Here is a 16,248-nt window from a genome sequence, read left to right as displayed (position 1 = left end):
ATAATTAAAATTAAATTCAGCAAATTTGGATGCTGCGTTCAAAGGAATTTCTTAGTAAGTAATAAAAGAAAACGGTGCCTTTTTTTTTTTTTTTTTTTTTTTTTTTTTTTTATTCTATTGGATGTAACGAGCAAGTGGGTCTCCTGATGGTAAGAGATCACCACCGCCCATAGACCCCAGCAACACCAGTGGGATTGCAATCGTTGCCAACCTAGAGGCCTAAGATGGGATACCTCAAGTGGAAGAATTTCACCGGCTGTCATACTCTCCACGCCCAGAAACAAACAGTGCAAGCACTGCTGCTTCACGGCAAGATTAACGAGCAAGATGGTGGTAGCAATCGGGCCGCTGGCGGACCTTGCACAAGGTCCACCCCTGCAAAAATAAGAACAATGTCTATAACAGCTATTATACACTAAACGGTAATTAATTTATTATATGAATCCAATAAATTATCTATTGAAATGACCAATGAATAGCTTAACTTTATTTTACCCACAGTCAGGCTGGTCATAACACAACGAGCCATAATGTCCCCCCACGCGGGACGACTAACCATTCATCTCCTGAATCATTCGCTCACTCACTCAATCGCAGCGCGACGCCAGCGCGCGCCGAAGCCAGTCAAGTAATCGAAGCTGCGCGAGAGGTCATATCATTCGCTCCGCTCTGCGCTCGCTTAGCTCGATATATGCTACCTACCGGCCGGTACTAGAACTTGTAAAAGTGTGACAGTGCAGTGTCAATCCAGCTCAGTCCTCAGAGAAAGGATTACCATCAGCTCATCTCCGTTTCGCGGCGTTACCGCTGCGAAAGCCAGTTCACCACACGTAAGTCCTTTCCCATTTCTCCCACTTTCTCACTCATCGTCGAATGTGAGCCCCCAGCGCTTACATCTTATGGTCCTTCGATCCTTAGAACCCCTGCCCCTGTGGATAACAGACCCCACAGCTATTAATCAGCCCCAATAAATTACCCACATTGCAAAAAAAACCGTTAATTTGTCCCATTTATTTTCCGAATACTTTGCCGATTTAACGCACTTACAGTGTAATCTCAGCTCATAATTAGTAAAAAACAAACAAAGTACTTAAGGTACAATCCCAATTAGGTATTTAGAAACGGCAAACCACATTAATTACTCAGCCATTCCAGAATTTCTAGTCGTAGTATACGAACTAGAAAAGTAACCTCAAAGTAACGTTGGTACCTATTGTCCTTTTAATCAACAAATCTCCACATTAAACTCACATTATTCAATATAACAACCCATTTGCCAACTAATAACTTCTACCTAATATTGTCATATTATGGAATAAGGGTAGGTAGCAACTTCACTCAACGAACATTCTCGAATATTTTTTATAAGTAGGAAGTTTCTTCAAAGGTATATTGTTTACAAACATCCATCGCGCGATAACAGGTGTGGTGTGATTGCATTGTTATTACATTATCCGTCGTTTGTCGGAACGTGGCTGGACTTGTCTAAGTGATAATTAAAACTTATACCTACTTACTACCATAACTAGCGTAAATATTACGCACGTATTATTCTCAGCTCAAAGTTATTACTATAGTTATATTACGTACTTGTTGAGTACCTAGTTTATTTCATTTCAACGTACGAGTTCGAATTTAGGGTTCAGTACGGAACATCGGAAAACCATTGGTGAAATTATTAACAGTTTCACCTTCCGAATCAGCACATTATTTTTTGTCGTTTGTTAGAACTATCCATTGCAGTGGATTATATAGTGTTTATACAGGTTGCCCCAAAAATTTAAGTACTAGGGTGATAAATATTTTTTCTTCTCATTAATACAAATTCTTCTTCTCAGTTTTGTCTTAGTAACAAACAGTGAACGTAAACTCCGCTCAACACATTACACGTTATACGATATACAGGGTGTCATAAAATACACTTGTAGATTTTTTAACTTTTCTTCACTTTTTTTTCTCAAAACATCAATAATACAATTACATTCGCTACGTACATATACAGCCTGCTCAGATAAAAACAACACATATATACAGAGTGATAAAAAAAAAAACCAATTTACATTTGCACACTCACACCTTTCATTGTCTCATTACAACTTTTAACACACTCATTGCCTATTACATAACACACTTCGATAAGTACCTATTCCATAACACATTAAATTCATCCACGGAACCAATAAGAATTTACATTTAATTTTGTATTTTAATATTTTTTTTTATTTTTTTTTTCGTTTGGCTCAAACATGCCGACCAAATCTCAAGCCGCTATTTTCCGTGAGGCAACAAGAGCCATCACTCAGCTCAGAGAAATTTCAATGGCGGTGCTTAAGCAAGACACAAATATACAATGGCTGACTTCACCGCGAGGTACGCCAAGGTGGACGAGCATAAGTTAAATTGGAGGAAGTGTACCACGCCATATTGGACGCAAAAGATCTGACCAGTGACGTAGAGGCGGCGTACACTAAGGCTTACGATACGTCGGTTGCGGACTACAACCAAATACTTGTGGCTAACGCCGAACTCCAGCTCAAGTCAGCCCATTTGGAGAATACACTCCCCTCCACCTCAACCACACCTACAGCCGTTCTGCCTAAAATTGCGCTCCCCAATTCAGCTCAAAAATAGAGGATTGGCCCTCCTTCATAGCCATCTTCAGAAGTCTCACTGATGACATGGCCACAATATCGGATGCAGTTAAACTCCACTATCTATTATCGTGTCTTACAGGTGAGGCACGGAGCATGGTGTCTCACCTCCAGCTCACCAATGACAATTTCACCGTGGCCATGGACATCCTCACCCGACGGTATGAAAATCGACGCGTCCTGATCGACCGATTTGTCGACATAATCATGGGCTTACCACAAATTCACGCGCGTTCAGATATCCGCACATTATTTCTAACTCCGCTAATTTCAGCACAATCCGCCTGAACAATCTTGATCTGCCCATGAAGGATTGCGACTACGTGTTCGTGTCAATAGTCGTAAGAAAACTCAAGGGTGAGCTCCGGACCCTTTTTGAGCGCAAATACGGCAACCTTCAAACTCTGCCCACCCTCAACGACTTAATCCTATTCTTAGAGGAACACGCGCGTTGTGTCGAGACCGAGTGGTCTAGCCCAGCTTCCCCGCAAGTCAGCCCACAGCCTCGTCAATACCGCAGGCAATCCCCAGTCACTCCTCCCCGACCCCCCCGGCTCGTCAGCCCATATAAAGAAACACGTCCCATGGCCCCAGTTAGGACTCGCCCGGAGTACCTCGGTCCGTCCCCAGCTCAACACAGACCAGTTTATTCAGCTCAACCTCAACTCGTGACGTCACAGCGGGTAACAATGCACCCTGCCCGTACTGCCGTGACAAAGGGCACAAGCTCATCGCCTGCCCACGGTACAACGACCAGCCTACCCAAGGCCGCTGGATTTCATTCAGGCTCGCAATCGGTGTCAGCGCTGCCTGGGTCCCCATTATGAGAACGAGTGCAAGTCCACGCGAGCTTGCAAAGAGTGTGGAAGTGATAAACACCACACATCACTTCATCGCCCCGGTGCTCCATCTCCAACTCATTCAGCCGCTCATCATCTACCTTCGCATCTCAGGGCACGGCCCAGACAGCGCCCGACCCATGAGTCCCAACACTATTCGGCCCACGCCTCACACATGACCCCACCGCCACAAAACAACCCACCCAATCACTCGCGTTCGCCCAGTAGGTCTCGTGTAGGTGGTCCGCAATGACTACCTGCAATAACCAAGTACTACGAAAGCGAAGCACATCAGCACAAACACACTCACACAACCCACACATACTCTCACTCAGCTCAAACACAAAAACCACGAGCCCAACCTGCGATTTCAGCTCAAACAGTAAAACATAATTATAGTGATACTGCTCAACGTGAAGACCACGTAACTAATACACCGATTTTACTGCCTACCGTTTCGCTAAAAATAGCAGACGTGCATGGTCAGTACCATACAGCGCGTGCTCTGCTAGATTGTGGTAGCATGCTTACGCTCATTACTCAGCGCATGGCCCGAATGTTAAATTTACCGCCAAACTCAAACTCATTAAAAATCGCAGGTGTGGGCAACCAACACACACAAGAGTCAAAAGCATCAGTAACAATAGTATGTCAACCTACACATCGAGACACACCTACGATTACGGCTACAGCTCATATCTAAAAAATGTTACCGGTTATCTACCATTACAAAAAGTCCCACATATTGCACAAGTGAAAGGCCAGCCACCGATTCCCTTGGCGGATCAAGAGTACAACACTCCAGCTCCGATTGATCTTCTGTTGGTTCAGACGTTCTCGGCCAAGTTTTGGACGGGACTAAGGTCTCGTTAGGCCGCGGGAAGCCCATAGCCTTCGGCACGATTTTTGACTTCGCATTGATAGGGCCCATTGAGGACATATGTGCGACACCAACGCACCAGACTAACTCAGCTCAAGTTATAAGCTCACAGCCTGAACCTGACGTATCTGCTCACGATATTTGCAAAGGTCTTGAGAGGTTCTGGGAGTCAGAAGAACCCCAAGCTCATATACAAACTAGCCCGTTACAAGAGCAGTGCGAACAAATTTTCCGCACCACAACCACTCGAGAACCATCAGGCCGTTATATGGTAGCATTACCGTTTCTTCCCGATCCGCCGACCCTAGGCAATACTCATGCTATCGCGCTACGTAGGTTTCTCATCTCGAAAAGAAGCTACAAGCAAATCCGCCCCTCCGCTCAAAATATGTAGACTTTATGAATGATTATCTCAACTTGGGACACATGTCACCTTGTCACCCAAGTACCTTCGCAAACAAGCCTCACTTCTACATCCCTCATCATGGCATCTTCAAATCGGGGTCAGATAAGCTCCGCACTGTATTTGATGGTAGCAGCAAAAGCTCAAATGGCGTCAGTCTCAACGATTGTCTGCACACAGGTCCCGCTCTCCAACAGGATATTGTTGACATTATCATGTCTTTTAGGACACATCCGGTAGTCTTCAGTACTGACATCAAAATGATGTTCAGGAACATACTTATCCACCCAGGTCATAGACAGTATCAACTCATTCTCTGGCGGTCCTCCCCGACCAGCCGCTGCTCACATATGCGCTCAATACTGTCACGTATGGTTTACGGTCAAGCCCGTACCATGCCATCCGCACTCTGCTCCAACTAGCCGATGACGAAGGTCACCGCTATCCTCAAGCTGCTCAAGTAATACGCCACTCAATTTTCGTTGACGATATACTCTGTGGTCATGATTCCGTGGAGTCTGCTCGAGCACTCCAAACCGAGTTAATTAACCTACTTGCCCTAGTGGCTTTCAGCTCAGTAAATGGACCTCAAACTCTTCCCAGCTCCTTGAACGGTTTCCAGATGACCAGTGTGACATGCCTAAAGACTTTGACATCAGACCGGAATCGAATTCCATTAAAGTATTGGGTATTCAATGGATTCCTCAATCGGATGAGTTCACTTATCGCATCTCTCTCCCCCACTTACCCAAATCACCAAGCGCTCTATCCTCAGCACAGTGGCGTCTCTCTATGACCCCAACGGTTGGGTTACACCAGTAATATTCCGCGCAAAGATTCTATTACAAAAGTTATGGCTTCTGAAACTGGGATGGGACGAGCCCACTCCCGATGAAATCCAGACGGAATGGCAGCACATTTCAGAAGATCTGCCTCAACTCTCATGTCTTCGTATACCTCGGCACATTTGCAAATATAAGCCCACGTCTACATACTCGCTGCACGGATTCGCAGACGCATCAGAAGCTGGTTTCGGTGCCGTCATATACCTTCATGAGCTCAATGCCAATGGACAGGTCAATGTAAATCTAGTCATTGCCAAGTCAAAGGTTGCGCCTATCAAGAATCGGCTCACAATCCCAAAACTGGAGCTATCAGCTGCAGCTCTTTTATCACAGCTCATGACTAGGGTGTCAACTAAATTGTCTGCTCACATTACTATCGACCAGCATACCTGTTGGTCAGATAGCACGATCGTTTTAGCGTGGCTAAACACGTCACCTCACCGACTTCAAACTTTCGAGGCCAACCGAGTTAGTAAAATAACGTCTAGTCCAATCAGCTCCACGTGGAGACATGTTCCCACGCATCTCAACTCAGCCGACTGTGCAAGCAGAGGAATGTCAGCCCAATCTCTCTCAAAGCATGACCTCTGGTGGTCTCCTAGTTGGCTCAAAAAACCTCCGAGCACCTGGCCCCAGATGCCGACAGCTTTGGGTCATCATGTATTACCAGGCCTTAAGCCAAAAATGGTTCCAGCTCATATAGCAATACCCGATCTCGATCATGACTTGCTTACTCGCTTCAGCTCTCTTGACAAGCTCGTCGGAGTGACGGCTTGTATCAAGCGCTTTATTTTCAATTGTAGACACAATCCCGAAGTACGACGCTTTGGTCCGCTCACAGCTAATGAGCGTAAGGACGCTCTGTTATTCTGGGTCTGCTCTGTTCAGCAAAATGAGTTTGCTGATGATATTCATCGCCTTAAAACGAATAAGCTTTGTACCGCGCGACTTCAGCGCCTCTCACCATTTCTGAAAGACGGTCTCTTGAGAGTCGGTGGCCGTCTCTCTCACGCCTCAATTCGGTACGACGCTCAACATCCACTCATTCTACCCAGCTCTAGCCCACTCGTAGACCGCATCATTGATCACTGCCATAAAATATACTGTCATCCTGGCGCCGACACTTTACATGCTATTTTACGTCAGCAATTCTGGATACTGTCCGCACGGCGGGCAATCCGAAGTCGGGTGTTTAAATGTATTAGATGTTTCCGATGTCGCGCTCAACCTGACGCCCCACTTATGGGTGACCTTCCAGCAGATAGAGTTACCCCTCAGCCCGTATTTAGCCAAGTGACGACTGACTTTGCCGGCCCGTTTCTCGTTAAGTCTAGCACGTTGCGAAACGTTAAACTTTTGAAAGCATATTTTTGCATATTCGTGTGCCTTTCAACTAAGGCGGTTCACTTGGAGGCCGTCTCCGCTCTAACCACAGAAGCCTTTCTCGCTGCTTTACAACGGTTTGTATCGCGACGTGGAAGACCGATTTTGATTAGATCAGATTGCGGCACGAATTATGTAGGCGCTCGAAATCAGCTCATTGACGTTCAGAACTTTCTCATGGCAAATAATGATGCAATCACACACAAACTTGCAAGTCAGCACATAACCTGGTTGTTAAACCCCCCAAAGGGGGCCTGGTTTGGCGCATTACATGAAATTAATGTGAAATCAACAAAGCAGTTGCTTTACCGTGTAATTGGTGAACAACACCTTACCTTTGAGGAATTCTGCACACTGCTGGCCCGAATCGAGGCCGTACTCAACTCTCGACCTCTCTGCCCACTTTCGTCCGACCCATCGGACTTTGAACCCTTAACTGCTGGTCATTTTATAATAGGCCGTCCGCTCACTGCTCTGCCCGAACCGTCTTTTAACGATAGACCAATTTCTGCTCTAAAACGGTTTCAGCTCATACAAGCTCTCTCTCAACGCTTTTGGACATTGTGGACCAGATCCTACCTCCATACCCTTCAAACCCGCTCCAAATGGCTTTCCCCTTCCTCACCTCCTCAAGTTGGCGAACTCGTGCTCATAAAAGAAGATGACCTCCCACCGCTCCAATGGAGGCTGGGACGAATTACCCGCACAATACCTGGAAAGGATGGAGTGATCCGAGTGGTGGATCTGGACACGGCTCACGGACATCTGCGCAGACCTGTGCTTAAGATAGCCAGGCTGCCGTTGGATTCAGCTCAAGAAGAGGCCTTTCCTCGGGCCCCCAGGATGTTCCCGCCACGCGGACGACTAACCATTCATCTCCTGAATCATTCGCTCACTCACTCATTCGAAGCGCGGACGCCAGCGCCGCGCCGCCAGTCAAGTAATCGAAGCTGCCGCGAGAGGTCGTATCATTCGCTCCGCTCTGCGCTCGCTTAGCTCGATATATGCTACCTACCGGCCGGTACTAGAACTTGTAAAAGTGTGACAGTGCAGTGTCAATCCAGCTCAGTCCTCAGAGAAAGGACTACCATCAGCTCATCTCCGTTTCGCGGCGTTACCGCTGCGAAAGCCAGTTCACCACACGTAAGTCCTTTCCCATTTCTCCCACTTTCTCACTCATCGTCGAATGTGAGCCCCCAGCGCTTACAAATATATTATTATTGTTAAAGGTCCATAAAAAATAATTTTAAACGCTCTGAATGTTTGCAGAACAGACTGGAACACGCCCATTATAAGACTAAGTTAAAACAAGAAATAACTATTTAACAATGTGGCTTCAAAAGTACTTATTCGGGATCAAAATATATGATCAGACTAGCCGTTACCCGCGACTCCGTCCGCATAGAATTCGTTCCTCGCTATCCTGCGCGAACTATGCAACTTTCCGTAATGAAAACATCCTATGTTCTTCTCCGGGACTCAAGCTTTCTATATACCAAATTTATCTAAATCAGTTCAGTGGTTTAGACGTGATGAAGTAACAAACAAATAGACTTACAACTTTCGCATTTATAATATTAGCGGGATAAGACTTATCTGGCTATGTAGGTTTTTTTTCAGTAAACTAGATTCCTTAAAAATATAAAATCCCTCAGTTAGATTAAAAAAATATCGGACATATTGTTTTTTCTTTTGTCAATTGAACAAAAAGTTATGGACAAATAGCCGGTTAAAGCTCCGTGTACACCTAGCTACGCAAACCTACCTTCACTATGGTCAACGGCCGTTATGAAGTACCTGAACATGCAAAACTATGAAGTTTCTGAATATCAATTATAGACAAAAATGTAATGCTTACTTGTAGCGTGAGACAGACTAGTAAGTATAGCATTTCTTTTTTAATGCTTGACGTTAACAATAATCAAAAACTTCAAACTTAGTTGTGCAATATGACAGGATTAGGGTTGTAACGGAACTTCGCGTCCGCCTCCGTTACTGCGGAAGTTCCGCACGAAATCGTATCTTCGCCTCCGCCTCCGCAATTTTTTTTGCTTAGTTATAACGGAGGTTTATTTCTCGGCGCGCACGACAGGAATCAACCAGTCTCGTTGCTTGGACGTACGAAATTGTTTGATTCAACCGCGACTTTTAAGTGATTTTGTACAAAGTAATTGTTTATGTAAGTCACATGCAGGATGACGCTGAAAACAAGTGGGATTTGGCAGTTTTTTTAGAAATTTATGAGATTTTTGAGTTGAATAAAGAATAAACTACTATTTTTCCACATCCACTTTCACCTCCGCATCCGCCTCCGTTGACCTCCGCATCCGCGGAAGCGATACCTACTCGTCGCCGCATCCGCCTCCGCCTCCGCTAAGAAGGCTTCCGTTACAACCAGACAGATTGAGTTCTTAGCAGACGGGCACTATCACACTTTTTACTAAGAAGTGACGTTACAGAGGGCCTACTCCGAAATTCGAACTTCGTATCGTACCATCCCCTCACTCTCGTATTAAAATAAGTGTCAGAGGGAACCAGCAGGCCCCATTCCTGACCTTTGACGCACTTCATCTTTGTCATGTTTCGAGCACTCATAACGTTTAATTTAATATATTATAATTAATGCTGTTCTTCGCTTTAGTCCTTTCATTTTTAACATCCGACGCAAAAGGGCGTTATAAATTGACGTCAATTTTCTATTCGTCTGTCCGTCTTTGGCAACGTTCTCAAAACAATGAACTGATTACGATGCAGTTTTATTACGTGAAAGCGATGTTCTTGAGATGGTTCTTAGCTATGTTTCATAGTCAGTCATCATCAGTTCGGCACAGAAGCCGTGACAACGGACGTGTCCACGCGAGCTAGTAGAGTGAATCCAGTGTAAATAGACCCTGTGTTAAAGTTGCTTCTTGTACCAAACGTGTCTTCTGTGCCTTTTTTATTTACTGTCGGACTCTCCTTGTCACTCCTACACATTAAGACTATAAGGTGCTCCCCTAGCGGGTTTTAGAGCGAGATAAATACACCTTGCATGGCTGCTAGGCTGCTACGAACTGCTACATCAAGCTACGCGTCGCGTAGCACATACGCGCAGCTCTACGAATGCAATTTCTTCTATCTCTTTTTTTTTCCATACTAATCTCTGCTGCCTTCGCCTTTGCTTGCTTGCATTAACACTATAAAATAATGTCGAAAAAATCAAGCGCCGCACGTTCTCCAAGCGGTGAAATGGACCGCTTTAAGGACGAAATAAAGGAAATCCTAACTACTTGGAAAAGTGAGCAAGACAAATATTTAAAGCAAGTCCTTAAGGAACAAAATGTGCTAATGTGCAAGTTAATCTGCTGACATCTCCGAACTCAAAGCACAAAATATGTCGATTCAAAAGACAAATCTTGAAATCGAAAAGTCCGTCGCATTCATAAACCAGCAGTACGAGGAAATTAAGAGGCAAATTGATACACTCCATCGGGAAAGGAAGGAATATCTATTCACTATTGAGGAACTTGAGAAAAAAGTGCTAGATTTACAGCTGAGCTCGCGCTGCTCCTCAGTAGAGATACGCAATGTACCGGCCACTGAAAACGAATCCGCGGCCGACCTAACCCAAATAGTGTCGAGCCTTGGCAAAGTATTATCGACATCCACGAATGGAATGGAATACGTGACATTTACCGCGTCCCAGGCAAACCCGACACCATCAAACCAATTGTGGTAGAGTTCAACTCGGTTGATGTTAAAAATAAAGTAATCACCGCAGCGAAAACCTACAATAAGGGCCGGTCTAAGGACGACCGTCTCAACACTTCTCACATAGGGCTCAGTAAAGTTCGCCAACCCATCTACGTCGCAGAACATCTTCCTAGCTCAATCAAGAAATTATTTTTCCTGGCCCGAGAATTTTCAAACCGAAATAATTTCAGGTTTTGTTGGTCGAGCAACGGTAAAGTCTTCCTTCGTAAAGAGCAAGGAGCCAAATACATTGTAGTCAAATCGGAGCAGACACTGCGCGATCTTCAAAAGGAAATGTGACTATCCTGTGCTTTTATTGTGTTTCTAGTGCCTTTATTATTTATAGTGTCTATTCATCTGTTATTCGTATCTGTTAATAATTTTTGTCTAATAACTTCTGTTAATGTCAAAGCTACACGTATAATTCTCACACAAACAAACATACATACATCCAAACATAAACACGCAATCAACACACAACCAAACACACACAAACCAAACACATCCAAATATACACATACACAAATACACACATCCAAATATCTAGCCAGCTCTTGAAGGTGTTGCTGATACTCGGACATACTCCCATTGTGGGTTGGAGGCATTGTGGTCTCAGTTTAAAACTCATAATCTTACTACAAAACCGTATTGCTAAATTACATTTCAAAAATGACCTCTTTAATTGATATTAATTCTGAATTGGATTCCCTTAATGCTTGCAACTCTTATATATGTAACCCCGAGAGCTGCAGAACTATGTTAGGGACTTCACAAAATAATGGATTAATCATACTCCAGCTTAATATTCGCTCTATAAATAAAAATTTCGACCAATTTAGAATTCTTCTCCTTGAGATGAAAGTTTCTTGCGACGTTCTAGTTTTGACCGAATGCTGGCTTCAAAATCATGTGAACTTGCCCCTTTTGGATGGTTATATTTCCTACTCCACTTCAAATCACTCCAATCAAAACGCTGGTGTAGCAATTTACGTAAAATCCTCTCTAACACATACAATTTCAGAACCTCATCTTAAATACGCTGACAGCTTGATATGTATCATAGATAATAAAATCGCTATAGTAGCCGTATACAGGTCTCCATCTTATACCCTACTGGATCAGTTCGAAATTTTTCTTGAAACCCTGAACAATGCGCTTACGAATTTAAAATCATATAATAACATAGCTCTTTTAGGTGACCTTAACATTGACATCAAACCCTTAAACGAAGATAGATTTTCTGATGAATATTTAACTCTGAATGCCTCTCACGCGTTGTCACCAACACATGTTTTCCCCACTAGATTAAATAAGTGCATCGATCATATTTTACTTAAATCTAAATTTACAGCTACCACTCTTGTAATAGAATCCCACATTACTGACCATCTGCCGACTCTCCTCTGCCTTCAACTGAAACACAACAAAAATCATGACAATAAACTTAGGTCAACCATTGACATCGCTAGTATTCAACTCGAAATGGCTGATACTGATCTCTCTCACATTCTGCTTATAGATGATGCAAACTCCGCAACCGATAGTTTAATATCTATTTTATCCTCCGTCGTCGCTAAGCATACCATATTAATACCAGTACCTAGGAAACAGAGAATCCTCAAGCCCTGGATCACTCCAGGATTACTTCGCTGTATTCGAAATAGAGACCGTCTGCATAAAGATTCTAAAAATGCCCCCAACAATCAAATTATTAAGACAACGTACATACGCTACCGCAATTTTTGTAACCTCCTTCTGCGCAAACTAAAAGTAACACATGAGAAAAATATCTTATTGAAATCAAAAAACGATGTTAAAGCGACTTGGAAAGCTATAAAGAAAATAACAAACACAGAAAAACCCCGTAACCCACCTCTAGAATTACTTAAACTAACAGAAAACACAACTAAATCATTAGACAGTGTAAATAATTACTTCGTTGAAATCGGTAAAAACCTAGCCTCAAATTTAACGTCGAATTCGATAGCAAACGCAAGCATCGCATCATACTTACCGAAAACCTATAACCCCAATTCAATGGTTATCCTCGAAACCGATGAGAAAGAAATAGAATCCATTATTATGGGAATACGGTCCGATTCTGCCACCGGATGGGACGGCTTGTCTCCCTCTATCTTGAAATCTATCCGTAGTTTCATAATTCCAAGTTTAACTCACATTGCAAATACAGCCTTCCGCACAGGAGTATTTCCAAACGCCTGTAAAAAAGCCCTAGTTCATCCAATCTACAAGAATGGTAATCGTAGTATAATATCAAACTATAGACCTATTTCCGTCCTACCTACTATTTCTAAAATACTCGAGAAACTTCTTAACAGACGTCTAATAATTTTTTGAATAAAAACAATATTGTATCTGCTCAGCAATACGGTTTTCGCCCAGGAATTTCCACCGAGGACGCCGTCGTCGATCTTGCCTCTCACATCACATCTGCTCTTGATCAGGGTCTTAAATGCATAGGTGTTTTCCTCGATTTGCAAAAGGCTTTTGACACTGTACATATTCCCGCCCTTCTGTCTAAACTTGACTCCGTCGGCGTAAGAGGTATTGCTCTAAATATTTTCGTGACTACCTAAGAAACCGCTCACAAAGAGTCATAATTAACGGACTTCAAAGCGACGAAGCTTCCATCGAGTACGGCGTCCCTCAAGGCTCAATACTTGGACCAACGCTCTTCCAAATCTACATCAACCAACTCTGCGACTTGAATCTTCCGAACTGCAAAATTTTTACCTACGCTGATGATACAGCACTAGTTTTTCAGGGTTCGAGCTGGACTGACGTCAAATCTACGGCTGAGGACAATTTGACCATAGTAAGCAATTGGTTAACGCAAAACTTACTAACCCTCAATATCTCAAAATCATTTTTATCCCCTTTTCCATTAAAAACAATACCCAACCTCCTACAAACTATGAAATTAGGGTTCACGCAAATTGCAACAATGCTGGTAACTGCAGATGTCTTTCTATAGCGCAAACTAAAATTATAAATGTCCAATAGTGGACAGGCTAGACAGTTTGCGTAGAACAGCGCCATCTACCGTAAATACCGTTCAACTATTTCGCATCTTTATTGACTAATTGATATGATAGGCCATGTAACTAGTAGGTTCGGATAGATGGCGTTGATCCCGAAATATATTAATATTAGTTCCTTTTTTTTTTTTTTTTTTTTTTTTTTTTTTTTTTTATCGTTCGAGAGGTATAATAATGAAAGTGAAAAGTAAAGTTGTACAGATCACACAATCTTAAGACTAGCGACACCGTGTTAAAAAAAAGAACATTTTCAACAAAAACATTTTGGTGACCCCGATAAACGAGCCTTTGAGCAAATACTGATACCAAGAAGATTCTGGAGGAAGATTTAGAGATTTTTACCTACGGCTGTGGCGGTGTCCGTTCACAAGTTTATTTCGATGATATCGTGATACACGGAAGGACGAAGAATTACTCGAATATTCATAGCAATCGGATGAAACCAGAGGAGTATCCAATAGAGCTACTATCGCGTTGAGAAGAAAGATCTACATCGAAGCCGCTTCGCATCACCCGTCGGAACTACGAATCATTTACCTATCTACCTACCTGGCGGCAGCGGTGGCAAAAAAACGAGCTTACCTATTCGACCAAGTAAGTGCTGGCGTCTCTAGTTTGGGCATTTAACAATCATATTTTTTTATCCAAGAAGTGATATTTAATTAGGTACCACATTAACCTACAGTTATTTTTTGTGATACATAATGACTTCATCTGAAGATGAGCTCAATGATTCGGTAATTGAAAGTAAAAAAATTAAAGATTACATTAAAAAAAGAGGCATTATTAAAGGAAAATTAACTTTGTTTAAAAAATACATTTCTAATTTAAAATCTCAGAGTGAGTCGTTGTCTGCAGAACAACTATTAGATATTGAGCTGCGATTAGAAAAAATCACAGAGATTTTTGATCAATTCGAAAATGTACAGGATAAAATCGAGACTTTGACCCCAGACGTGGAACTTCACTTACAAGATAGAGAAAGTTTTGAAAATACCTATTATGAATGTGTTTCTTTTGCTAAGGGTTGCTTAAAAAGGGCCGGCGACTCGACAAGATCGGTCCTGCGTGAGGAGAAAGTTCCAGTATCCAGTGAGTCTATAAAGTATCCAGATATCACTCTACCCTCATTTAGCGGAAATTTTGTTAATTGGATAGAGTTCAGAGATACTTTCGATGCCCTAGTTAATCAAACTAATCTAAAATCAATTCAAAAACTCAAGTATTTACGAAGTTCCCTTACAGGGGGCGCACTTGAGGTTATCAGTTCCTTAGAATATTCGGAGGAAAGTTACTCCATAGCCTGGCAACTGTTGTGCGAACGGTACAATAATCCAAAGGTACTTGTTAACAACCATTTAAGAGCTTTGTTTCATATCGACACAGTACCTACTCAGTCCTCCGCGCTACGAACTTTAGCAGATAATATATCGAAACATTTACGAACTTTAAAATCCCTTAGCATTTCTACTGAAGGCTGGGACCTGTTAGTTATATTTTTTCTACTTGCGAAACTAGAGCCAGCAATACAAAGAAAATGGGAAGAAAAAAGTAATTCCCGTGAAATACCTACTTTACAGGATTTCAAATCGTTCCTGCGGGCACAAGCTGACCTGCAGGAATCCTTGAGCAACGCTGGAGATGATCAAACCGAGCGGCAAGCGAGCACTTCAAGGAAGGCGTTGGTAATCACATCCTCTCCTTCTCAATCAAACAATAAGGTAATACCACCTAAATATACCCATCGTAATCAATGCTTGTTTTGCAAGGGAGGGCATTATTTAAATCAGTGTCCGAATTTTTTGGCTCAAAATGTCGCGTCACGCATTCGCACAACTAAGCGATTAGGTCTTTGTTTAAATTGCCTAGGTTCAAACCATATCTTACCAAACTGCCGTGCGAGTCATTGTAGAACTTGTAAAGGAAAACATCACACTCTTTTACACATCACGCAACCAAATCCATCTCTAATTTCTACGACACATACACCACAACCACAACCCTCGACTATGCCTCGTACAGAGCCGAACCCAGTACCAGAATCGCAAACCGTTAACCTACTCACCAACTTTCAATCGTCAAATTCCATACCAAGCCAGACAAAAGGCAAAATACCTACACAAGGTAAAGGTGTTATTTTATCGACCGCTCGAATCAACGTTTTCGATAAAGATAACAACCTACACATTCTAAGAGCATTACTTGACTCGGGTTCTCAGGCAAATTATGTAACTGAAACCGCAATCAATAAATTAAAATTACCTACGACAAAAATAGACATGGAGGTGATAGGATTTAATGAAAACGTAACCAAAATAGATCAATTATGCAATTTAACGATACAATCAAATGATCAAAAATTTATAACCAGTGTCTCCTGCTTTATAGTGCCGAATATTTGTAGTTTACCATCTCATGCAACTAATACTAAAGACCTAAATATTCCAAAACGTTTT

The 16,248-nt window shown here is 42.6% G+C and overlaps 1 protein-coding gene across 1 annotated transcript in view; it reads right to left on the bottom strand.

Annotated features, from left to right (window-relative positions):
• LOC141430263 (alanine aminotransferase 1-like) overlaps positions 1-867 on the bottom strand; it is a 9,528-nt gene extending 8,661 nt beyond the window's left edge. Inside the window, exon 1 of the mRNA XM_074090871.1 lies at positions 806-867. Coding sequence (XP_073946972.1) covers positions 806-867 — 62 coding nt within the window. The remainder of the gene's footprint in view (positions 1-805) is intronic.
• Between the last annotated feature and the right edge of the window lie 15,381 nt (positions 868-16,248).

The sequence above is a fragment of the Choristoneura fumiferana genome, chromosome 8, assembly GCF_025370935.1.
Source record: "Choristoneura fumiferana chromosome 8, NRCan_CFum_1, whole genome shotgun sequence".
Taxonomy (NCBI): domain Eukaryota; kingdom Metazoa; phylum Arthropoda; class Insecta; order Lepidoptera; family Tortricidae; genus Choristoneura; species Choristoneura fumiferana.
This window is presented reverse-complemented; position numbering and strand designations above follow the sequence as displayed.